At 46.3% G+C, this 27276-nt stretch overlaps 1 protein-coding gene across 2 annotated transcripts in view; it reads right to left on the bottom strand.

The window, feature by feature from the left end:
- Positions 1-27276, bottom strand: part of ELOVL5 (ELOVL fatty acid elongase 5) — an 88421-nt gene that overhangs the window by 22043 nt on the left and 39102 nt on the right. For both annotated transcript variants that reach the window (XM_069726793.1, XM_069726792.1), the window contains exon 4: positions 15949-16026. In XM_069726793.1, coding sequence (XP_069582894.1) covers positions 15949-16026 — 78 coding nt within the window. The remainder of the gene's footprint in view (positions 1-15948; positions 16027-27276) is intronic.

The following is a 27276-nucleotide window of genomic DNA, read 5'->3' as shown; positions in this document are numbered from 1 at the left end:
CTAACAATATACAGACAATATTAAGTAGCCTTGTAAATACTTACCTGTGCTGAAACATGATGTGTTTTCCTATATTCATGCCTGAAGCCAAGTTCACTTAGGGTATGTGCACACATTGAGTATTTGCAGCAGATTTTTCTGCACCAAAACCCAGAGTGCTGGCAGGAAAAAGAGTTGCATTTTTTACAAGCATTTTTTCACATTCATTTGAATGGGTGAAAAAAATGCTAATTTTTTTTTACATGAGGCAGAAATGAAAAAAAAAATACTTTGATGGTTCAAATCTGCAAAAACATGTAATTTCATGCTGACCTCCAGGGAATTACATGTCTTCATGTACTCTCAATTAGGTCGCCAGAATAATGGAACTGCATGGATGGAACCACACAAGTTCACTTGGGGAAGTGTGGAATAGAAACATATATCACAGCTACTAATAATGATTACACAGCTCCTGTTATCACCCAGAAGATCGCAGTTCATCCTCGCTGACTGTATACTTATATTCTTATAGCTTGTTTAGCGGAACATAGAGGGGAAGATTATCACACTGTTTTACCAGCAGGAAGAAATGCTACTGTCTCAAGTTGATAATGTAATGCATTAGTGATAAAAGTAACAGAATGGAAGAAAGGAGAGTGAAATCTTAAATTCTAGATGGATCACAAAACATTAGAGCTGAACGGTTATAGTATGAGTGTGATAGACAACAAGGGGAGCGGTTCAGTGATTTAAAGAAAAATCTTTGGATTACTTCTTTAAGCATAGGTCTTTGGGTAACGACAGATAAGATGTGTTTTTTCATGTTGAATGTTAAATAAATGCTATTACCACCTATGGGTGATAGCACTCATCACCCCAAAGGTTATATAATAGCATCTATTTAACACACACACATACACACACATCATGAAAAGCTATAAAAGGCTCATGGTGTATTCATTCAATGGATGACATTATGCATGATGGGTGCCACTCCAAGTGACTGTTCAGTATACACAACGTCAGCTTTTCAAGACACACATGTTAAATGAAGTAAAAAAAGAAAAAAGTTACGCACACAGTAATACGCAGTTGTCAACTAAGCTGTTAGGTGACAATTTTGTTCTCAAGCTAAATCGTTGTGTTCTTCTGAGGCTAACTAGCAGAATTTTTGAATAAGCTCTGTATATGAATGGAGACAACAATATGGAATATCTTTAACCCCTTCCCGACCTTTGACGCATACGCTGCGTCATGAAAGTCGGTGCCATTCCGACCCATGACGCAGCATATGCGTCATGGAAAGATCGCGTCCCTGCAGATCGGGTGAAAGGGTTAACTCCCATTTCACCCGATCTGCAGGGACAGGGGGAGTGGTAGTTTAGCCCCTCGTGGCTACGATCGCTCTGATTGGCTGTTGAAAGTGAAACTGCCAATCAGAGCGATTTGTAATATTTCACCTAAAAAAATGGTGAAATATTACAATCCAGCTATGGCCGATGCTGCAATATCATCGGCCATGGCCGGACACACTAATGTGCACCCACCCCACCCCTCCGATCGCCCCCCCAGCCCCCCGATCTGTGGTCCGCTCCCCTCGGTCCTGTGCTCCGCTCCCCCGTCCTCCTGCCCGCTCCCCCCGTGCTCCAATCACACCCCCCGTGCTCCAATCAAACCCCCCGCGCTCCAATCAAACCCCCCCGCACTCCGATCCCACCCCCCGCACAGCGATCCCCCCCCGCACAGCGATCCCCCCGTGCTCCGATCCACCCGCCCGCACAGCGATCCCCCACTCCGTGCTCCAATCCACCCCCCGTGTTCCGATCCACCCCCCCGTGCTCTGACGCCCCCCCCCCCCCCGTGCCCTGATTTCCCCCCCCTTATACTTACCTGGCCTCCCGGGCACCGTCCGTCTTCTTTCCTGGGCGCCGCCATCTTCCAAAATGGCGGGCGCATGTGCAGTGCGCCCGCCGAATCTGCCGGCCGGCAGATTCGTTCCAGAGTGAATTTTGATCACTGAGATATAACCTATCTCAGTGATCAAAATAAAAAAAAAAGTAAATGACCCCCCCCCCCCCTTTGTCACCCCCATAGGTAGGGACAAAAAAAAAATATTTATTTTTTTTTCCACTAAGGTTGGGGTAAGAACTAGGGTTAGGGTTAGGGTTAGGGGTAGGGTTACGGTTAGGGGTAGGGTTAGGGGTAGGGTTAGGGTTAGGGTTTCGGTATGTGCACACGTATTCTGGTCCTCTGCGGATTTTTCCGCTGCGGATTTGATAAATCTGCAGTGCTAAACCGCTGCGGATTTACCGCATTTTTTCTGCGCATTTCAATGCGGTTTTACAAAAGCGATTTTCTATTTGAGCAGTTGTAAAACCGCTGCGGAATCCGCAGAAAGAAGTGACATGCTGCGGAATGTAAACCACTGTGTTTCCGTGCAGTTTTTCTGCAGCATGTGTACAGCGATTTTTGTTTCCCATAGGTTTGCATTGAACTGTAAACTCATGGGAAACTGCTGCGGATCCGCAGCGTTTTCCGCAGCGTGTGCACATACCTTTAGAATGTGCACACGGTGCGGAGCATAGCCCAGCAGAGTTCCATCAGGTTTACAGTACCATATAAACATATGGAAAGCCAAATCCGCTGTGCCCATGGTGCGGAAAATACCGCGCGGGAACGCTGCGTTGTATTTTCCGCAGCATGTCAATTCTTTGTGCGGATTCCGCAGCGTTTTACACCTGTTCCTCAATAGGAATCCGCAGGTGAAATCCGGACAAAAAACACTGGAAATCCGCGGTAAATCCGCAGGTAAAACGCAGTGCCTTTTACCCGTGGATTTTTCAAAAATGGTGCTGAAAAATCTCATACGAATCCGCAACGTGGGCACATAGCCTTAGGGCTAGGGTTGGGTTGGAATTAGGGTTGTGGTTAGGGTTAGGGGTGTGTTGTGGTTAGGGGTGTGTTGGGGTTAGGGTTGTGATTAGGGTTATGGCTACAGTTGGGATTAGGGTTAGGGGTGTGTTGGGGTTAGTGTTGGAGGTAGAATTGAGGGGTTACCACTGTTTAGGCACATCAGGGGTCTCCAAACGCAACATGGCGCCACCATTGATTCCAGCCAATCTTGTATTCAAAAAGTCAAATGGTGCTCCCTCACTTCCGAGCCCCGACGTGTGCCCAAACAGTGGTTTACCCCCACATATGGGGTACCAGCATACTCAGGACAAACTGCGCAACAATTACTGGGGTCCAATTTCTCCTGTTACCCTTGAGAAAATAAAAAATTGCTTGCTAAAACATCATTTTTGAGGAAAGAAAAATGATTTTTTATTTTCACGGCTCTGCGTTGTAAACGTCTGTGAAGCACTTGGGGGTTCAAAGTGCTCACCACATATCTAGATAAGTTCCTTGGGGGGTCTAGTTTCCAAAATGGGGTCACTTGTGGGGGGTTTCTACTGTTTAGGCACACCAGGGGCTCTGCAAACGCAACATGACGTCCGCAGACCGTTCCATCAAAGTCTGCATTTCAAAAGTCACTACTTCCCTTCTGAGCCCCGACGTGTGCCCAAACAGTGGTTTACCCCCACACATGGGGTATCAGCGTACTCAGGAGAAACTGGACAACAACTTTTGGGGTCCAATTTCTCCTGTAACCCTTGGGAAAATAAAAAATTCTGGGCTAAAAAATTATTTTTGAGGAAAGAAAACGTATTTATTATTTTCACGGCTCTGTGTTATAAACTTCTGTAAAGCACTTGGGGGTTGAAAGTGCTCACCACATATCTAGATAAGTTCCTTTGGGGGTCTAGTTTCCAAAATGGGGTCACTTGTGTGGGGTTTCTACTGTTTAGGCACACCAGGGGCTCTGCAAACGCAACGTGACGCCCGCAGACCATTCCATCAAAGTCTGCATTTCAAAAGTCACTACTTCCCTTCTGAGCCCCCACGTGTGCCCAAACAGTGGTTTACCCCCACACATGGGGTATCAGCGTACTCAGGAGAAACTGGACAACAACATTTGTGGTCCAATTTCTCCTGTAACCCTTGGGAAAATAAAAAATTCTGGGCTAAAAAATTATTTTTGAGGAAAGAAAACGTATTTATTATTTTCACTGCTCTGTGTTATGAACTTCTGTGAAGCACTTGGGGGTTCAAAGTGCTCACCTTACATCTAGATAAGTTCCTTTCGGGGTCTAGTTTCCAAAATGGGGTCACTTGTGGGGGGTTTCTACTGTTTAGCCACATCAGGGGCTCTGCAAACGCAACGTGACGCCCGCAGAGCATTCCATCAAAGTCTGCATTTCAAAAGTCACTACTTCCCTTCTGAGCCCCCACGTGTGCCCAAACAGTGGTTTACCCCCACACATGGGGTATCAGCGTACTCAGGAGAAACTGGACAACAACATTTGTGGTCCAATTTCTCCTGTAACCCTTGGGAAAATAAAAAATTCTGGGCTAAAAAATTATTTTTGAGGAAAGAAAACGTATTTATTATTTTCACTGCTCTGTGTTATGAACTTCTGTGAAGCACTTGGGGGTTCAAAGTGCTCACCTCACATCTAGATAAGTTCCTTTCGGGGTCTAGTTTCCAAAATGGGGTCACTTGAGGGGGGTTTCTACTGTTTAGCCACATCAGGGGCTCTGCAAACGCAACGTGACGCCCGCAGAGCATTCCATCAAAGTCTGCATTTCAAAACGTCACTACTTCACTTCCGAGCCCCAGCATGTGCCTAAACAGTGGTTTACCCCCACATATTTTTTTTTATATTCATGGCTCTGCGTTATAAACTTCTGTGAAGCACTTGAGGGTTCAAAGTGCTCACCACACATCTAGATTAGTTCCTTTGGGGGTCTAGTTTCCAAAATGGGGTCACTTGTGGGGGAGCTCCATTGCATAGGCACACAGGGGCTCTCCAAATGCGACATGGTGTCCGCTAACAAATGGAGCTAATTTTCCATTCAAAAAGTCAAAAGGCGCGCCTTCCCTTCTGAGCCCTGCCGTGTGCCCAAACAGTGGTTTACCCCCACATATGAGGTATTGGCGTACTCGGGAGAAATTGCTCAACAAATTTTAGATCCATTTTATCCTATTGCCCATGTGAAAATGAAAAAATTGAGGCGAAAAGAAATTTTTTGTGAAAAAAAAGTACTTTTTCATTTTTACGGATCAATTTGTGAAGCACCTGAGGGTTTAAAGTGCTCACTAGGCATCTAGATAAGTTCCTTAGGGGGTCCAGTTTCCAAAATGGGGTCACTTGTGGGGGAGCTCCAATGTTTAAGCACACAGGGTCTCTCCAAACGCGACATGGTGTCCGCTAACGATGGAGATAATTTTTCATTCAAAAAGTCAAATGGCGCTCCTTCCCTTCCGAGCCTAACCATGTGCCCAAACAGTGGTTTACCCCCACAAGTGAGGTATCGGTGTGCTCAGGAGAAATTGCCAAACAAATTTTAGGATCCATTTTATCCTGTTGTCCATGTGAAAATGAAAAAATTGAGGCTAAAAGAATTTTTTTTGTGAAAAAATAGTACTTTTTCATTTTTACGGATCAATTTGTGAAGCAGCTGGGGGTTTAAAGGGCTCACTATGCATCTAGATAAGTTCCTTGGGGCGTCTAGTTTCCAAAATGGGGTCACTTGTGGGGGAGCTCCAATTTTTAGGCACACGGGGGCTCTCCAAACTTGACATGGTGTCCGCTAAAGAGTGCAGCCAATTTTTCATTCAAAAAGTCAAATGGCGCTCCTTCCCTTCCAAGCCCTGCCGTGCGCCCAAACAGTGGTTTACCCCCACATATGAGGTATCAGCGTACTCAGGACAAATTGGAAAACAACTTTCGTGGTTCAGTTTCTCCTTTTACCATTGGGAAAATACAAAAATTGTTGCTGAAAAATCATTTTTGTGACTAAAAAGTTAAATGTTCATTTTTTCCTTCCATGTTGCTTCTGCTGCTGTGAAGCACCTGAAGGGTTTATAAACTTCTGGAATGTGGTTTTGTGCACCTTGAGGAGTGCAGTTTTTAGAATGGTGTCACTTTTGGGTATTTTCAGCCATATAGACCCCTCAAACTGACTTCAAATGTAAGGTGGTCCCTAAAAAAAAATGGTTTTGTAAATTTCGTTGTAAAAATGAGAAATCGCTCGTCAAATTTTAACCCTTATAACTTCCTAGCAAAAAAAAATTTTGTTTCCAAAATTGTGCTGATGTAAAGTAGACGTGTGGGAAATGTTATTTATTAACTATTTTGTGTCACATACCTCTCTGGTTTAACAGAATAAAAATTCAAAATGTGAAAATTGCGAAATTTTCAAAATTTTCGCCAAATTTCTGTTTTTATCACAAATAAACGCAGAATATATATATATATATATACACACACATACATACATGTACATTTTACTAGGACGTGTTTGCTTCTTCTGCTTTTATCAGGCAGTTATGTAGTTATGTAACAACATGTGCAATGCTTATGTAATGGCGAGTTGTGTACATAGCTAGAGTTTATCATATGAATGGGTCAGTGCCGAAGTTCCCTAAATGGCATTAACCCTTTAATGATCGCCTTTTAAAGGGGCTTCTTTACGACCCTGAGGATCAAGAGAGTAAAAACAGGAGAAAATTCAGCAGGATTCAATTTATATATGAGAGCGGACATTCTGCTGCAGCAGCCGAGATAGGTTTTAGCACCGATCACGATTAGCACCCCATACATGCCATTAGCAGTTGTGGCAGCGGCATCTACTGTAGATGGTTAGCAGAGGGAGAGTTCTCTCACTGTAACCTTATTGGGACACTGTGATCACGATCACACCCGATCATTGCCATGGCACTCCAAATCCAAGTAATGGTCTGGTCTAATAGGTTGTGTCTGCCTAGGGTCACATGAGCGTATGAAAAAAAAAAAAAGAAAAAAAAATTGGGTCAGATCTTCCTCCAGAAAAATGGGATGATTTTTTTCCTCACTTGTCTTCCGTGTGCTGTCCCTATACAATCCGTTTTTCATTCAGTAGCTATTAATCACTTACAGGACCATTTACACTTTCCTGTTACAGAACTGCAATGTATCCGTAAATATCGGATGCCATCTTGATGGTCCTTAGGGCATCCAATTTTTCCTCATGGCCATCTGATTTTGGAGTAAAATCAATTGATACTGTAATTTTTTTCTCAAGGAAAATACAGCCAAGAAAAAAACACAGATCTGCACTACCTCATTGAATAACAGTGGTCAGCGTGCAATCCTTTTTTTTTTTATCGAGCACACTCATCCGAGTTATACATTCGTGTGAGCGGACCCTCAGTGTGAAACTGATCGGTCTCATACACCGATACAAGTTACTATACAATACCCAGATAGATTAGCGAAATTAGGATTATTTAGTCTAGAAAAAAAGACGACTGAGGGGCGATCTAATAACCATGCATAAGTATATAAGGGGACAATACAAATATCTCACTGAGGATCTGTTTATACCAAGGAAGGTGACGGGCATAAGGGGGCATTGTGTGCGTCTGGAGGAGAGAAGGTTTTTCCACCAACATAGAAGAGGATTCTTTACTGTTAGGGCAGTGAGAATCTGGAATTCCTTGCCTGAGGAGGTGGTGATGGCGAACTCAGTCGAGGGGTTCAAGAGAGGTCTGGATGTCTTCCTGGAGCAGAACAATATTGTATCATACAATTAGGTTCTGTAGAAGGACGTAGATCTGGGGATTTATTATGATGGAATATAGGCTGAACTGGATGGACAAATGTCTTTTTTCGGCCTTACTAACTATGTTACTATGTTACCATGTTCCAAATTATTATGCAAATGATATTTTTCTTGGATTTTCCTAAATGGTCGGTGAAAATGACAGTCAGTCTAATAAAAGTCATCACCCATTAGAGTATACATCGAATTTTATTGAAGAAACCTCCCAATGATAACAGTATAATCTCCAAAATTAATTGATATGTTTTAAAGAACTGAAAATGCTCATTTGTGGAATTTGCAGCATTAGGAGGTCACATTCACTGAACAACAAAGCTATTTAACTCCAAAACATCCTAACAGGCCAAGTTACATGTTAACATAGGAACCCTTCTTTGATATCACCTTCACAATTTTTGCATCCATGGAATTTGTGAGTTTTTGGAGAGTTTATGTTTGTATTTCTTTGCATGAAGTCCGAATAGCCTCCCAGAACCGCTGTTTTGATGTGAACTGCCTCCCACCCTCATAGATCTTTTTCTTGAAGATACTCCAAAGGTTCTCTGTACGGTTGAGGTCAGGGGAAGATGGTGGCCACACCATGAGTTTATCTCCTTTTATGCCCATAGCAGCCAATGACTCAGAGGTATTCTTTGCAGCATGAGATGGGGCATTGTCATGCATGAAGATGATTTTGCTCCTGAAGGCACATTTCTGCTTTTTATACCATGGAAGAAAGTTGTCAGTCAGAAACCATTTACTTTGCAGAGGTAATTTTCACACCTTCAGGAACCTTAAAGTGTCCTACCAGCTGTTTCCCCATGATTCCAGCCCAAAACATGACTCCTCTACCTCCTTGCTGACGTCGCAGCCTTGTTGGGACATTGTGGCCATCCACCAACCATCCACTACTCCATCCATCTGGACCATCCAGGGTTGCTCGACACTCATCAGTAAACAAGACTATTTGAAAATTAGTCTTCATGTATGTCTGGGCCCACTGCAACCGTTTCTGCTTGTGACCACTGTTTAGGGGTGGCTGAATAGTAGGTTTATGCACCACAACAAGCCTTTTAAGTATCCTACACCTTGAGGTTTGAGGGACTCCAGAGGCACCAGCAACTTCAAATAACTGTTTGCTGCTTTGTAATGGTATTTTGGCAGCTGCTCTCTTAAAGGGAAGGTGCCACCAGTTTTCTTGCATTTTGTTTTTTTGTGAAATTAAGCTTAAAATAGTAATTAAAATGTATTAATGCAATGTTTGCACTGTTTTCTACAAATATACGTTACATATTTACCACTAGGGGGAGCATTTTCCGTTTTAGACCTAAAGCAGCTATAGTAAGATTTAGCAGCTCTGCCCCAGGTATATTAGACCAGGGGTCCCCAACTCCAGTCCTCAAGGCCCACCAACATGTCATGTTTTCAGGATTTCCTTAGTTTTGCCCAGGTAATAATTGCACCACCTGTGCAATGCAAAGGAAATCCTGAAAACATGACCTGTTGGTGGGCCTTGAGGACTGGAGTTGGGGACCTCTGTATTAGACCACCCAAAAGGGGAGGGAAATGGTGATGTCAGCAGTTACTGCCCCAATTTTGCTTCTAACAGTAAGAATGAAGAGCAGCATCACAGGGCAGCACCATTTTGTGTGTGACTGCCCTGTGACCTGCTATTACCAGCAGTTACTGCATCAGAGGCACAGCTTGTTTACAGAGGAGCAGAACACAGTGGACTCAGCAGCATTTTTTGTGACTAACATTCTTGCCATTCCCCTTCCCCCACCTTAATCCCTGTCCTGTCAGTTGCCCTGCTCTCTCTCCAGGTGTCAGCTCCCTCTCTGCAGGCTGTGAGTGCAGCTTATGGGAGATCACAGGGACTGTGTGTGAGGGGGAGGGGGAGACATGGCAGGAGAAACACACAGGGCAGCTTGTGAGGAGCAGAGGACGTGCCTGCCTGGAGTACAGAGGAGCAGTGAGGGCTTCTGTCCTGTGATAGAGAGCACAGGGCTATAATAAAATGGCAGCTAGTCACACCTACAGCAGTGAGTTGTGCAGCCCACAGAGGCGTGCCCAGCTCACTGCTAATGCTGCTGCAATGTTACAGATAGGGTCCGTGCTGGTCTATTATCTCCTATGTCCATGGGGTGCCGTAATCTGACACTGATAGGGCCCTGCTACTGCTGCAAAACCAAGATGTCAGCCCCAGTGCATTCTTTAAACTCATAACACATGAAATCTGTTTCACATGCATTTCAAACTTGCTTATAGCAGCATGTTATGCTACATTACAGTGATTTATTAATGACCTACAAACGCGGTACCTTCCCTTTAATCCCATGAATTTGTCTGGCAGAAACCTTCCTCATTATGCCATTATCTGCATGAACTGTCTGTGCTCTGTTTCAGTCACAAATCTCTTCACAGTATGATGATCACTCTTAAAGGGAACCTGTCACCCCGTTTTTTGAGATTGAGCTATAAATACTGTTAAATAGGGCCTGCGCTGTGTGTTCCTATAGTGTATGTAGTGTACCCCGATCCCCCATGTATGCTGAGAAATAACTTACCAAAGTCGCCGTTTTCGCCTGTCAATCAGGCTGGTCAGGTCGGGAGGGCGTGGTGACATCGGTGGTTCTTCCTCAGCTTTACGTTGGTGGCGTAGTGGCGTAGTGGTGAAGACACAGCGCGCGATCTGCGCTGTAATCCCTTGCATCGGTGGGGGCGGCCATCTTCCTGGGGCCGCGCGTGCGCAGATCGAGTGCTCTGCTGCACGGGGCTTCAGGAAAATGGCCGCGGGATGCCGCGCGTGCGCATTAGAGATCGCGGCGGCCATTTTCCCAAAGCCGAGTTTGCATCTCGGCTTTGGGAAAATGGCCGCCGCGATCTCTAATGCGCACGCGCGGCATCCCGCGGCCATTTTCCTGAAGCCCCGTGCAGCAGAGCACTCGATCTGCGCACGCGCGGCCCCAGGAAGATGGCCGCCCCCACCGATGCAAGGGATTACAGCGCAGATCGCGCGCTGTGTCTTCACCACTACGCCACCAACGTAAAGCTGAGGAAGAACCACCGATGTCACCACGCCCTCCCGACCTGACCAGCCTGATTGACAGGCGAAAACGGCGACTTTGGTAAGTTATTTCTCAGCATACATGGGGAATCGGGGTACACTACATACACTATAGGAACACACAGCGCAGGCCCTATTTAACAGTATTTATAGCTCAATCTCAAAAAACGGGGTGACAGGTTCCCTTTAAGTTTTCATGAAATATCTAATGTTTTCATACCTTGTCCAAGGCATTGCACTATTTAATGCTTTATTGCTTGAAACCTGTGGCCTGCTTAATAATGTGGAACATCATTTTTAAGTAGTTTTCCTTTAATTAGAATCACCTGGAAAACTAATTATCACATGTGTTTAAGATTGATTTCAGTGATCCATTGAGCCCTGAGGGTACCGTCACACTATACGATTTACCTACGATCACGACCAGCGATATGACCTGGCCGTGATCGTAGGTAAATCGTAGTGTGGTCGCTGGGGAGCTGTCACACAGACAGCTCTCCAGCGACCAACGATGCCGAGGTCCCTGGGTAACCAGGGTAAACATCGGGTAACTAAGCGCAGGACAGCGCTTAGTTACCCGATGTTTACCCTGGTTACAAGCGTTAAACTAAAAAAAACAAACAGCACATACTTACATTCTGGTGTCCGTCAGGTCCCTTGCCGTCTGCTTCCCGCACTGTGACTGCCGGCCGTAAAGTGAAAGCAGAGCACAGCGGCTGTGCTTTCACTTTCACTTTACGGCCGGCAGTCAGTGAGTGCGGGAAGCAGACTGCAAGGGACCTGACGGACACCAGAATGTAAGTATGTGCTGTTTTTTTTTTTTTAGTTTAACGCTTGTAACCAGGGTAAACATCGGGTAACTAAGCGCGGTCCTGCGCTTAGTTACCCGATGTTTACCCTGGTTACAAGCGAACGCATAGCTGGATCGCATCGCTAGATCGGTGTCACACACACCGATCTAGCGATGACAGCGGGAGATCCAGCGATGAAAGAAAGTTCCATACGATCTGCTACGACGTACGATTCTCAGCAGGATCCCTGATCGCTGCTGCGTGTCAGACACAGTGATATCGTAACGATATCGCTGGAACGTCACGAATCGTACCGTCGTAGCGATCGAAATGTTATAGTGTGACGGTACCCTGAGACACAAGTTTATTTGAAACACAAAACAATTAAATCTTTATGACACTTAAATCCAATTTGCATAATAATTTTGAACAGTGTACACTGCAGTAAAGAATTAAGGTACCTTCACACTGAGCGACGCTGCAGCGATCCAGACAACGATCCGGATTGCTGCAGCGTCGCTGTTTGGTCGCTGGAGAGCTGTCACACAGACAGTTCTCCAGCGACCAACGATGCCGGTAACCAGGGTAAACATCGGGTTACTAAGCGCAGGGCCGCGCTTAGTAACCCGATGTTTACCCTGGTTACCAGCGTAAAAGTAAAAAAAAAAAAAAACACTTCATACTTACCTTCTGCTGTGCCTCTCTGCACTGTGAGCGCCAGCCGGAAAGCAGAGCGGTGACGTCACCGCTGTGCTTTCCGGCCGCTGTGCTTACATAGGGCAGAGAAGCAGAGCGCCGAGGGACAGACAGCGGAAGGTAAGTGTGAAGTGTTTTTTTTTTTTTACTTTTACGCTGGTAACCAGGGTAAACATCGGGTTACTAAGCGCGGCCCTGCGCTTAGTAACCCGATGTTTACCCTGGTTACCGGTGAAGACATCGCTGAATCGGTGTCACACACGCCGATTCAGCGATGTCAGCGGGAGAGCCAGCGACGAAATAAAGTTCTGGCCCTCTATCCCCCACCAAGGACATCACAGCAGGATCCTGATCGCTGCTGCGTGTCAAACTGAACGATATCGCTAGCCAGGACGCTGCAACGTCACGGATCGCTAGCGATATCGTTCAGTGTGACGGTACCTTTATTGCAGTACATGAAATCAGCAAACTGTAAAATATTCAATTCCTGTATTAGGATTAGTCCAGGATGTAAAAAAAATAAATACGGTAAATAAAAGAAACCTTAAATTTGAAAAATAGACAAAAAAAAAAAAAAAAAAGCAAAAAAACTTTTTTCCACAAAAAAAAAACAGCTTTTGTATGAAAACAAAAACAAAAAATTACACATAATTGGTATCGCCACATCCAGAACCACCTGAACTATAAATTAACCCTTTCACGATGAAGCCAGTTTTCACTTTTCTGACAAGCCCAATTTTTAAAATCTGACTTTTTAGGAAGTAATAACTATCGTCTGAAATGCTTCCACATATCCTAGAGATTCGGAAAAAGTTTTTTATCACATGTTGTACTTTATGATAATGGTAAATTTAGGTCCATAAGATCTGCATTTATTTCAGAGATTTAAAGTCGGAGTCGGTGTCCATTTTGGTGGAGTTGGTAAAAAATGGACGGGTACCAGGGCTGTGGAGTCGACTCAGATTCCTAAAATATATAATACATTTGGTACAGTACAGTAGTACAACGCAGGATTTGCTGTAAATTTTTTCATAACAATTTGGAAAAGTTATGAAATGTCCTATAAATGTCTGTTCTGTTCCTGATGTAAGGATCTCGGCTTTTAGTGGAGATGAATCTGTGCTGCACTTTATTTACATGCTCAGTAGTGAGGCAGGGCTATGGGATCGGTATTATAAAAGGTCCTATAAATGTCTGTTCTGTTCCTGATGTAAGGATCTCGGCTTTTAGTTAGGATGAATCTGTACTGCACTTTGTGTACATGCTCAGTAGTGACCAGTTCTGTGAGGTCAGTCTTATGAAATGTCCTATAAATGTCTGTTCTGTACCTGATCAAAGGATTTTGACTTTTAGTGGAGATGAATCTGTGCTGCACTTTATGTACATGCTCAGTAGTGACCAGTGTTGTGGAGCCAGTGTTATGAAATGTCCTATAAATGTCTGTTCTGTTCCTGATGTAAGGATCTCTGCTCTTAGTTGAGATGAATCTGTGCTGCACTTTATGTACATGCTAAGTAGTGAGGCAGTGCTTGGGAGTTAGAGTTGTGCATTAGGAAAATTGAGGAGTCAGAGGTTCAGCTTACCAACTCCTCAGCCCTGGCCGGTACGTCACAATGATGTGATCATTGTGCACGTGTGCAGGACTTTTTGCGGCCAATTCTGCTGGTAAAAAACGGACATGTTGGAGTGTTTTGTCCATGGAACACGGTACGTGGAAACACACCGACGTGTGCAGACCCAACACACAGCCAAATGCATAAAGTGCATACAGCACTATAAAAGATTAAGGACCTCTAGAATGTAAGCCCGCAAGGGCAGGGTCCTCTCCCCTCTGTATCAGTCTGTAATTGTTAGTTTACTTACTGTAAGCGATATCTGTAATTTTTATGTCACCCCTTCTCATGTACAGCACTATGGAATCAATGGTGCTATATACATAAATAATAATAGCAATCAGATCCTCTAGGTCACGCATGTAGTATCATCACCCATGTGTATTAATCCACATCTGGAGTAAATGCTCTATGTGCACAAAGAAATTAAGTGTGGTGTCATAAACATAGAGGAGGAGTGGAATTACCACAGTAATGAAATGACCAACTAATAATGCTCTCAATGGTAACACCAGGGTAGTAAATCAAATACTTATCTGGAGTAGTCAGCCAGATTCAATAATAAAGGTTCACAGATATTAATAAATCCCAGACCCTTGATAGAGGTCACATATACCCGTTCCCAACTGTTTCCCCCCAGGAGTAATGGGGTTCATCAGGGGATCTGATCAGGGGCCAGCTAGACAGGCTGAATACATGTGGGGATTCCCTAGCAACCAGGCATTCCTCACATGTATTCAAGCTGTCTAGCAGCTTTATCGACAAAAACTAAATCTCCGAGCACTTCCAAATACTCGGAGACCACCTGAGCATGCTCGGGAAAACCCGAGCAACGAGTATACTCGCTAAATCACTAGTTAGCACTAGAATTGAGTACTGGTCCAGTCCTACGTGGCAGAGACCATGGCAATCTCCCTTCTGCATCTGGAGGATGATAGGAATGGCTCTTGACCAGGGCAGAGCAAATCTTTTTGCTCATCTCTAATCATACTCAATATTTTCTAAAGGCATGTTGCATGTGTGTGCTGTCTGATAAAATTCACAGAAGTATGGGACCTAAAGTAAATCTGATCACAAAGTCATACATTCTACATTTGTTCTTTTTCCTGCGGCCTCCTATGATTATCTAGTAGAGTTAGTTGCTAAACAACAAAGTAATTTGCTATTTGGCTGGGTTTCAGACATGTGCACCTTCCAAGAGCGCTCATACTGACGGGTGATTAATTAAATTCAGTTGGCACAGTGCCACCTTGACAACTACTGCACGCAAATGAATGATTTGGTTCTGAAATGGAAAAGACTACAAAGGACTAATGTAGTAGCATAGGTTCAATTAAGATGGAGCTCTACTAGAAAGCTCAAGCCCATGTTTCTCTGGTTCTTGTGGGCAGCAATGTGGGATTCTTCCGCGCTTCTACAATCCCACTTGCGCCCTGCTAGTAGCAAGAACTGTATGAACTTGTCTTACTTCAGTCTCCTAAAGTCTAAGCAGACATTGTTGAACCACATAGTAATCTGCACCTTCCTACACGAAGAAGGTCAGGAGCTTAGATTTGGTCAACCCCAGAGACGTCAAGAAGGGGATGTGTGATTTTTTTACGTCACGGAGGACATTTGCAGAAACTCGCCATGTGCTTGTAATGTTCTGCTTATCAGCTGAAGTGTTTGGGAAGAAAGTGCAGAGTCAGATAATGGCTGTCTGGGAATCCGCATTGCTTAGAACTTGGCGAGGATGATTCCCCGTGGGTCAGACAGGAAAGCAGCCATTAGTTCACACCATTTCATCGCTTGTACGCAGCTTTCCTTTTGATACATATATCAGGTATTCAGTGATTGCATCATTTCTAATGAGCATTTTATCTATGACCGGAATAGTCCCAGGCAGTAACTGGGCACACTGCCTGCAGCCTGTGAAAATTGTACTTTGCATGAAGTGACATGAAAATCATATGAGGCCAGCGTAGAATCACATGCCACAAGTTATTGCTCCATATTTGATTTCCAGTAAATTAAACAGATGAGAAGGGTAATCTAACAAACCCATCTGTTAAAGAAAAAACTAGAATACTGTATTAAAGCATATTAAAAGTCATAAACAAAATTGTCTACTCACCTTCATGTCGGCGTCACCGCCACTGTGCGTGTCCTGGCAGAAAAAGTTGTAGCTTCCTTGCCATACTCCTGTGACCAGCTAAAAAAGAACAAAATGTAAGATACACAGGAAGACAAGGATACAAAATGTGAGAATGTTTTGTGCAATTAGTGCTCTGACCCCAGCACTAGGGATAGCAGGGAAGGAGCGCCACACACTATTCATTCCCTGCCATATACTGGGACTGCACTATTTACTACAGCACCTTCATGCATGGGGGTACTAAGGCCCGGTTTCATCATTTCCACTATTTACCGTAATTTTTTTCTTGCCCTGTGGTTTTCATTGACATTATTCATTAAACACTTCAAAATGGAGAACGCGATTTTACTTCTTGTGTCACGCTTAGCAGAATACTTGCTGAAATTTCTGCGACAGAAAATCCATTCTACTAATCTGAATAGGGTTATTTCTGCAGAGTTTGCATCTATTTCTGGAAACCCCATTTAGGCTTGAGATAGTCACTAAATAATTTGCTGAGTGTGAGTATACACCCATTAATGGAACTCAAAGAAGGGCTTCAATTGTTTATTGTTCAGAATGATGATTCTTGAATGAACCAGCACAACCATTAATAGAGGCTACCTCCTGTAGCTGTGCTATTCCAGCCATGTTGGAACTGTGGTTCCCAGAGAAGGACACGACTTATGTCAGCAGCAGCTCATCAATGTCGCGCGTGCGCAGATGGAGATCGCGGCGGCCATTTTCCTGAAGCCGAGATGCGAACTCGGCTTCAGGAAAATGGCCGCCGCGATCTCCATCTGCGCACGCGCGGCATCCCGCGGCCATTTTCCTGAAGCCCCGGGAAGCTGAGAAGTACCATCTGCGCAAGCGCGACCTCACAAAGATGGCCACGCCCACCAATAAACAGCGGAATAGCGCAGATCGCGCTTTTTTCCTTCACCTGCGCACTGGATTCGCCTGCTGGGCATGCACAGACCACTACGCCACCAACGGAGATCTGGGGGAGAAACAGCGCTGTCACCACACCCATATGACCTGACCAGCGTGAGTGACAGCCCAAAACGGCGACTTTACAAAGGTATTTCGGCAGCATAGGTGGGGAATAAAGGCTCCAAAAATACACTAATTTAAAGCACAGCTCTGCCCCTATTTAGCGCTATTTTTATATCATCTTGAAAAAACGGGGTGACAGGTTCCTTTTAAAGGGACTCTGTCACCTGAATTTGGCGGGACTGGTTTTGGGTCATATGGGCGGAGTTTTCGGGTGTTTGATTCACCCTTTCCTTACCCGCTGGCTGCATGCTGGCTGCAATATGGGATTGAAGTTCACTCTCTGTCCTCCATAGTACACGCCTGCACAAGGCAATCTTGCACAGCGCAGGCGTGTACTATGGAGGACAGAGAATGAACTTCAATCCAATATTGCAGCCAGCATGCAGCCAGCGGGTAAGGAAAGGGTGAATCAAACACCCGAAAACTCCGCCCATATGACCCAAAACCAGTCCCGCCAAATTCAGGTGACAGGTTCCCTTTAAATAAAAAAGAACCTGTGCATGTTTGGTGTCTGCAAACTCATAATGACCTGGAGAATCATAATGGCAGGTCAGTTTTAGCATCTTGTAAACATTGTAAAAAAAACAACAAAAATAACAATTGCACTCTTTTTTGCAATTCCACTGCACTTGGAATTTTATTCCCTTTTTGAAGAACACTAAAAGGTAAAACCAGTGTTGTCGCTCAAAAGTATAACTTGTCCTGCAAAAAAAAAAAAAAGTTATAGGAAGAAAGGGAGCAAAACCGGAAAATCTCAAGGTGGTGAAGGGGTTAAGCAAGAGGCACCACTAACGAAACAACACCATGAAGACCAAGGAGATCTCTAAGGGTATGTTCACACGTTCCTGATTTCCATCCTTTTTTTTTTCAGGACTGAAACCGCAGCTCTTGGCAGAAAATGCAGGTCCTTTTTTTGTGCTTTTATGGTGCGTTTTTTGATGCGTTTTTTGATCCTTTTTTTTATGCAGTTTTCTATGCAGAGTCTGTGTGTTTTCTAGGAAGTTTTTTAGGGTTAAAATGGCTGAAAATACCCTAACCCTACCCCTAACCCTATTCTAACCTTAGTGGAAAAAAAAAAAAAAATTCTTAATTTTTTTATTGTCCCTACCTATGGGGGTGACAAAGGGGGGGAGGGTGTCATTTACTATTTTTTTATTTTGATCACTGAGATCTCAGTGATCAAAATGCACTTTGGAACGAAACTGCCGGCCGACAGATTCGGCGGGCGCACTGCGCATGCGCCCGCCATTTTGCAAGATGGCGGCACCCAGGGAGAAGACGGCCGGACGGACATCGGGAGGCCGGGTAAGTATAAGGGGGGGAGATTAGGGCACGGGGGGGAGGGGGGGGCATCGGAGCACGGGGGGGGGCATCGGAGCACGGGGGAGGGGCATCGGAGCACGGGGGGCATCGGAGCATGGGGGGTGGGATCGGGGCAGCCACACTCCGCCCACGCACTTCCGCCCGCTTCCCCGCACTTCCTGCTGCAGCGGTTCGGCACCACAAACCGCAATAAAACCCGCAGATATATTTTTGATCTGCGGGTTTTACTGCGGGTTTGACCTCACAATGGAGATCTATGGGTGCAGAACCGCTGCGGCTCCGAAAAAAGAAGTGACATGGTACTTCTTTTTTCCCGCAGCTATTCAGCGCGGCTTTTTTTTTGAAATTCAGGAACATGTGCACAGCGGTTCCTGTTTTCCATAGGGTACATTGTACTGTACCCTGCATGGAAAACAGCTGCGGAACCGCAGCGGCAAAAACGCTGCGGTTCCGCAGTAAAAAACGCACTGTGTGAACATGGCCTAAACAAGTCAGGGACAAAGTTGTTAGGAAGTACAAGTCAAAGTTGGGTTATAAAAGATATCCCTATCTCTGATGATCCCTCAGAGCAACATCAAATCCATTATAATCAAAAGGAAAAAACATGGTACCACAACAAACCTGCCAAGAGAGGGTTGCCCACCAGAACACTCAGCTGGGGCAAAGAGGGCATTAATCAGAGAGGCAGTACAGAGACCAAAAGGTAACCCTCAAGGAGCTGCAGAGTTCCTCAGCAGGGAATGAAGTATCTGTCCACATAACCACAATAAGAGGTACACTTCAAAAAAGTGGCCTTTATGGAAGAGTGGGCAGAAAAAAGAAGTCTTTACTTATACAAAAATTGTAAGGTTCGTTTTGAGTTTGCCAAAATTATGGAGGAAGGTTCTGCTGTCAGAAATATTTAACTCTTTGGAAACAAGACAAAGACAAGGTGTAGATGTATGGTGTGAAATACAGGGATATGAATGAGCAAAACCTGTTTCAGTCTGTCAGTGATTTGACACTGGGACGGAGATTCACCTTCCAACAAGACAATGACCGAAAGTATACTGCTAAATCAATATGAGAATGATTTAAGGGAAAACCTGTAAAATATTTTGGAGTGGACTAGTCAAAGCCAAAAACGAAATCCAATTTAGAATCTGTGGTCAGACTTGATGATTGCTGTTGACATGTAACTTGAAGGAGCTGGAAGAATGGGTAAAAATCCCAGTGGAAAGATGTGGAAAGCTCATAGAGACTTATCCAAAGAGGCTTGAGGCTGCAATTGCCCCATAAGGAGGATCTACATAGCACTGACTTTAGAGGGGTGAATAGTTATGCACACAGACATTTTCACTTATTTTGTCCTATTTGTTGTTTGCTTCTCAATAAAATGAAAGTACACAGTGTAGGGACCTGTGCTACTATACATGAGAATGGCCACTAAACAGTGTAGGGAGCTGTGCTACTATACCTGAGAATGGCCACTACACAGTGTAGGGAGCTGTGCTACTATACCTGAGAATGGCCACTACACAGTGTAGGGGGCTGTGCTACTATACATGAGAATGGCCACTAAACAGTGTAGGGAGCTGTGCTACTATACCTGAGAATGGCCACTACACAGTGTAGGGAGCTGTGCTACTATACCTGAGAATGGCCACTACACAGTGTAGGGGGCTGTGCTACTATACCTGAGAATGGCCACTACACAGTGTAGGGAGCTGTGCTACTATACCTGAGAATGGCCACTACACAGTGTAGGGGGCTGTGCTACTATACATGAGAATGGCCACTAAACAGTGTAGGGAGCTGTGCTACTATACCTGAGAATGGCCACTACACAGTGTAGGGGGCTGTGCTGCTATACCTGAGAATGGCCACTACACAGTGTAGGGAGCTCTGCTGCTATACCTGAGAATGGCCACTACACAGTGTAGGGAGCTGTGCTGCTATACATGAGAATGGCCACTACACAGTGTAGGGAGCTGTGCTACTATACCTGAGAATGGCCACTACACAGTGTAGGGAGCTGTGCTACTATACCTGAGAATGGCCACTACACAGTGTAGGGGGCTGTGCTACTATACATGAGAATGGCCACTAAACAGTGTAGGGAGCTGTGCTACTATACCTGAGAATGGCCACTACACAGTGTAGGGAGCTGTGCTACTATACCTGAGAATGGCCACTACACAGTGTAGGGGGCTGTGCTACTATACCTGAGAATGGCCACTACACAGTGTAGGGAGCTGTGCTGCTATACCTGAGAATGGCCACTACACAGTGTAGGGGGCTGTGCTACTATACATGAGAATGGCCACTAAACAGTGTAGGGAGCTGTGCTACTATACCTGAGAATGGCCACTACACAGTGTAGGGAGCTGTGCTACTATACCTGAGAATGGCCACTACACAGTGTAGGGGGCTGTGCTACTATACCTGAGAATGGCCACTACACAGTGTAGGGAGCTGTGCTACTATACCTGAGAATGGCCACTACACAGTGTAGGGAGCTGTGCTGCTATACCTGAGAATGGCCACTACACAGTGTAGGGGGCTGTGCTGCTATACCTGAGAATGGCCACTACACAGTGTAGGGGGCTGTGCTGCTATACCTGAGAATGGCCACTACACAGTGTAGGGAGCTGTGCTACTATACCTGAGAATGGCCACTACACAGTGTAGGGAGCTGTGCTACTATACCTGAGAATGGCCACTACACAGTGTAGGGAGCTGTGCTACTATACCTGAGAATGGCCACTACACAGTGTAGGGAGCTGTGCTGCTATACCTGAGAATGGCCACTACACAGTGTAGGGAGCTGTGCTACTATACCTGAGAATGGCCACTACACAGTGTAGGGAGCTGTGCTACTATACCTGAGAATGGCCACTACACAGTGTAGGGAGCTGTGCTACTATACCCGAGAATGGCCACTACACAGTGTAGGGAGCTGTGCTGCTATACCCGAGAATGGCCACTACACAGTGTAGGGGGCTGTGCTGCTATACCTGAGAATGGCCACTACACAGTGTAGGGAGCTGTGCTGCTATACCTGAGAATGGCCACTACACAGTGTAGGGAGCTGTGCTGCTATACCCGAGAATGGCCACTACACAGTGTAGGGAGCTGTGCTACTATACCTGAGAATGGCCACTACACAGTGTAGGGGGCTGTGCTACTATACCTGAGAATGGCCACTACACAGTGTATGGAGCTCTGCTGCTATACCTGAGAATGGCCACTACACAGTGTAGGGAGCTGTGCTACTATACCTGAGAATGGCCACTACACAGTGTAGGGAGCTGTGCTACTATACCTGAGAATGGCCACTACACAGTGTAGGGAGCTGTGCTGCTATACCTGAGAATGGCCACTACACAGTGTAGGGGGCTGTGCTACTATACATGAGAATGGCCACTACACAGTGTAGGGGGCTGTGCTACTATACCTGAGAATGGCCACTACACAGTGTAGGGAGCTGTGCTACTATACCTGAGAATGGCCACTACACAGTGTAGGGAGCTGTGCTACTATACCTGAGAATGGCCACTACACAGTGTAGGGAGCTGTGCTACTATACCTGAGAATGGCCACTACACAGTGTAGGGAGCTGTGCTACTATACCTGAGAATGGCCACTACACAGTGTAGGGGGCTGTGCTACTATACCTGAGAATGGCCACTACACAGTGTAGGGAGCTGTGCTGCTATACCTGAGAATGGCCACTACACAGTGTAGGGAGCTGTGCTGCTATACCTGAGAATGGCCACTACACAGTGTAGGGAGCTGTGCTACTATACCTGAGAATGGCCACTACACAGTGTAGGGGGCTGTGCTACTATACCTGAGAATGGCCACTACACAGTGTAGGGAGCTGTGCTACTATACATGAGAATGGCCACTAAACAGTGTAGGGAGCTGTGCTACTATACCTGAGAATGGCCACTACACAGTGTAGGGAGCTGTGCTACTATACCTGAGAATAGCCACTACACAGTGTAGGGAGCTGTGCTACTATACCTGAGAATGGCCACTACACAGTGTAGGGGGCTGTGCTGCTATACCTGAGAATGGCCACTACACAGTGTAGGAAGCTGTGCTACTATACATGAGAATGGCCACTACACAGTGTAGGGGGCTGTGCTGCTATACCTGAGAATGGCCACTACACAGTGTAGGGAGCTGTGCTGCTATACCTGAGAATGGCCACTACACAGTGTAGGGGGCTGTGCTACTATACATGAGAATGGCCACTAAACAGTGTAGGGAGCTGTGCTGCTATACCTGAGAATGGCCACTACACAGTGTAGGGAGCTGTGCTACTATACCTGAGAATGGCCACTACACAGTGTAGGGAGCTGTGCTACTATACCTGAGAATGGCCACTACACAGTGTAGGGAGCTGTGCTACTATACCTGAGAATGGCCACTACACAGTGTAGGGAGCTGTGCTGCTATACCTGAGAATGGCCACTACACAGTGTAGGGGGCTGTGCTACTATACATGAGAATGGCCACTACACAGTGTAGGGGGCTGTGCTACTATACCTGAGAATGGCCACTACACAGTGTAGGGAGCTGTGCTACTATACCTGAGAATGGCCACTACACAGTGTAGGGAGCTGTGCTACTATACCTGAGAATGGCCACTACACAGTGTAGGGAGCTGTGCTACTATACCTGAGAATGGCCACTACACAGTGTAGGGAGCTGTGCTACTATACCTGAGAATGGCCACTACACAGTGTAGGGGGCTGTGCTACTATACCTGAGAATGGCCACTACACAGTGTAGGGAGCTGTGCTGCTATACCTGAGAATGGCCACTACACAGTGTAGGGAGCTGTGCTGCTATACCTGAGAATGGCCACTACACAGTGTAGGGAGCTGTGCTACTATACCTGAGAATGGCCACTACACAGTGTAGGGGGCTGTGCTACTATACCTGAGAATGGCCACTACACAGTGTAGGGAGCTGTGCTACTATACATGAGAATGGCCACTAAACAGTGTAGGGAGCTGTGCTACTATACCTGAGAATGGCCACTACACAGTGTAGGGAGCTGTGCTACTATACCTGAGAATGGCCACTACACAGTGTAGGGAGCTGTGCTACTATACCTGAGAATGGCCACTACACAGTGTAGGGGGCTGTGCTGCTATACCTGAGAATGGCCACTACACAGTGTAGGAAGCTGTGCTACTATACATGAGAATGGCCACTACACAGTGTAGGGGGCTGTGCTGCTATACCTGAGAATGGCCACTACACAGTGTAGGGAGCTGTGCTACTATACCTGAGAATGGCCACTACACAGTGTAGGGAGCTGTGCTACTATACCTGAGAATGGCCACTACACAGTGTAGGGAGCTGTGCTACTATACCTGAGAATGGCCACTACACAGTGTAGGGAGCTGTGCTACTATACCTGAGAATGGCCACTACACAGTGTAGGGGGCTGTGCTGCTATACCTGAGAATGGCCACTACACAGTGTAGGGAGCTGTGCTACTATACATGAGAATGGCCACTACACAGTGTATGGAGCTCTGCTGCTATACCCGAGAATGGCCACTACACAGTGTAGGGAGCTGTGCTACTATACCTGAGAATGGCCACTACACAGTGTAGGGAGCTGTGCTGCTATACCTGAGAATGGCCACTACACAGTGTATGGAGCTGTGCTACTATACCTGAGAATGGCCACTACACAGTGTAGGGAGCTGTGCTACTATACATGAGAATGGCCACTACACAGTGTATGGAGCTCTGCTGCTATACCCGAGAATGGCCACTACACAGTGTAGGGAGCTGTGCTACTATACCTGAGAATGGCCACTACACAGTGTAGGGAGCTGTGCTGCTATACCTGAGAATGGCCACTACACAGTGTAGGGAGCTGTGCTACTATACATGAGAATGGCCACTACACAGTGTATGGAGCTGTGCTGCTATACCTGAGAATGGCCACTACACAGTGTAGGGAGCTGTGCTACTATACCTGAGAATGGCCACTACACAGTGTAGGGAGCAGTGCTGCTATACCCGAGAATGGCCACTACACAGTGTAGGGGGCTGTGCTGCTATACCTGAGAATGGCCACTACACAGTGTAGGGGGCTGTGCTGCTATACCCGAGAATGGCCACTACACAGTGTAGGGAGCTGTGCTACTATACCTGAGAATGGCCACTACACAGTGTAGGGAGCTGTGCTACTATACCTGAGAATGGCCACTACACAGTGTAGGGGGCTGTGCTGCTATACCTGAGAATGGCCACTACACAGTGTAGGGAGCTGTGCTGCTATACCCGAGAATGGCCACTACACAGTGTAGGGAGCTGTGCTACTATACCTGAGAATGGCCACTACACAGTGTAGGGGGCTGTGCTGCTATACCTGAGAATGGCCACTACACAGTGTAGGGGGCTGTGCTGCTATACCTGAGAATGGCCACTACACCACTACACAGTGTAGGGATCTGTGCTACTATACATGAGAATGGCCACTACACAGTGTAGGGGGCTGTGCTGCTATACCTGAGAATGGCCACTACACAGTGTAGGGAGCTGTGCCGCTATACCTGAGAATGGCCACTACACAGTGTAGGGAGCTGTGCTGCTATACCTGAGAATGGCCACTACACAGTGTAGGGAGCAGTGCTGCTATACCCGAGAATGGCCACTACACAGTGTAGGGAGCTGTGCTGCTATACATGAGAATGGCCACTACACAGTGTAGGGAGCTGTGCTACTATACCTGAGAATGGCCACTACACAGTGTAGGGAGCTGTGCTGCTATACCCGAGAATGGCCACTACACAGTGTAGGGAGCTGTGCTACTATACCTGAGAATGGCCACTACACAGTGTAGGGAGCTGTGCTACTATACATGAGAATGGCCACTACACAGTGTAGGGAGCTGTGCTACTATACCTGAGAATGGCCACTACACAGTGTAGGGGGCTGTGCTGCTATACATGAGAATGGCCACTACACAGTGTAGGGAGCTGTGCTACTATACCTGAGAATGGCCACTACACAGTGTAGGGAGCTGTGCTACTATACCTGAGAATGGCCACTACACAGTGTAGGGAGCTGTGCTACTATACCTGAGAATGGCCACTACACAGTGTAGGGGGCTGTGCTGCTATACATGAGAATGGCCACTACACAGTGTAGGGAGCTGTGCTACTATACCTGAGAATGGCCACTACACAGTGTAGGGAGCTGTGCTGCTATACCCGAGAATGGCCACTACACAGTGTAGGGAGCTGTGCTACTATACCTGAGAATGGCCACTACACAGTGTAGGGAGCTGTGCTACTATACCTGAGAATGGCCACTACACAGTGTAGGGAGCTGTGCTGCTATACCTGAGAATGGCCACTACACAGTGTAGGGAGCTGTGATACTATACCTGAGAATGGCCACTACACAGTGTAGGGAGCTGTGCTGCTATACCCGAGAATGGCCACTACACAGTGTAGGGAGCTGTGCTGCTATACCTGAGAATGGCCACTACACAGTGTAGGGAGCTGTGCTACTATACCTGAGAATGGCCACTACACAGTGTAGGGAGCAGTGCTACTATACCTGAGAATGGCCACTACACAGTGTAGGGAGCAGTGCTACTATACCTGAGAATGGCCACTACACAGTGTAGGGAGCAGTGCTACTATACCTGAGAATGGCCACTACACAGTGTAGGGAGCTGTGCTACTATACCTGAGAATGGCCACTACACAGTGTAGGGAGCAGTGCTACTATACCTGAGAATGGCCACTACACAGTGTAGGGAGCAGTGCTACTATACCTGAGAATGGCCACTACACAGTGTAGGGAGCTGTGCTACTATACCTGAGAATGGCCACTACACAGTGTAGGGAGCTGTGCTGCTATACCTGAGAATGGCCACTACACAGTGTAGGGAGCTGTGCTACTATACCTGAGAATGGCCACTACACAGTGTAGGGAGCTGTGCTGCTATACCCGAGAATGGCCACTACACAGTGTAGGGAGCTGTGCTGCTATACCTGAGAATGGCCACTACACAGTGTAGGGAGCTGTGCTACTATACCATGCAAATGGCCACTACACAGTGTAGGGATCTGTGCTACTATACCTGAGAATGGCCACTACACAGTGTAGGGAGCTGTGCTGCTATACCTGAGAATGGCCACTACACAGTGTAGGGAGCTCTGCTGCTATACCTGAGAATGGCCACTACACAGTGTAGGGAGCTGTGCCGCTATACCTGAGAATGGCCACTACACAGTGTAGGGAGCAGTGCTGCTATACCTGAGAATGGCCACTACACAGTGTAGGGAGCAGTGCTGCTATACCTGAGAATGGCCACTACACAGTGTAGGGAGCTGTGCCGCTATACCTGAGAATGGCCACTACACAGTGTAGGGAGCAGTGCTGCTATACCTGAGAATGGCCACTACACAGTGTAGGGAGCTGTGCCGCTATACCTGAGAATGGCCACTACACAGTGTAGGGAGCAGTGCTGCTATACCTGAGAATGGCCACTACACAGTGTAGGGAGCTGTGCCGCTATACCTGAGAATGGCCACTACACAGTGTATGGAGCTGTGCTGCTATACCTGAGAATGGCCACTACACAGTGTAGGGAGCAGTGCTGCTATACCTGAGAATGGCCACTACACAGTGTAGGGAGCAGTGCTACTATACCTGAGAATGGCCACTACACAGTGTAGGGGGCTGTGCTGCTATACCTGAGAATGGCCACTACACAGTGTAGGGAGCTGTGCTGCTATACATGAGAATGGCCACTACACAGTGTAGGGGGCTGTGCTGCTATACCTGAGAATGGCCACTACACAGTGTAGGGAGCTGTGCTGCTATACCCGAGAATGGCCACTACACAGTGTAGGGAGCTGTGCTGCTATACCATGCGAATGGCCACTACACAGTGTATGGAGCTCTGCTGCTATACCTG

The sequence above is a fragment of the Ranitomeya imitator genome, chromosome 5 (genome assembly GCF_032444005.1).
Source record: "Ranitomeya imitator isolate aRanImi1 chromosome 5, aRanImi1.pri, whole genome shotgun sequence".
In the NCBI taxonomy this organism is placed as follows: Eukaryota; Metazoa; Chordata; class Amphibia; order Anura; family Dendrobatidae; genus Ranitomeya; species Ranitomeya imitator.
The sequence above is the reverse complement of the archived record's forward strand: the minus strand, read 5'-3'. Positions and strand labels throughout refer to the sequence as shown.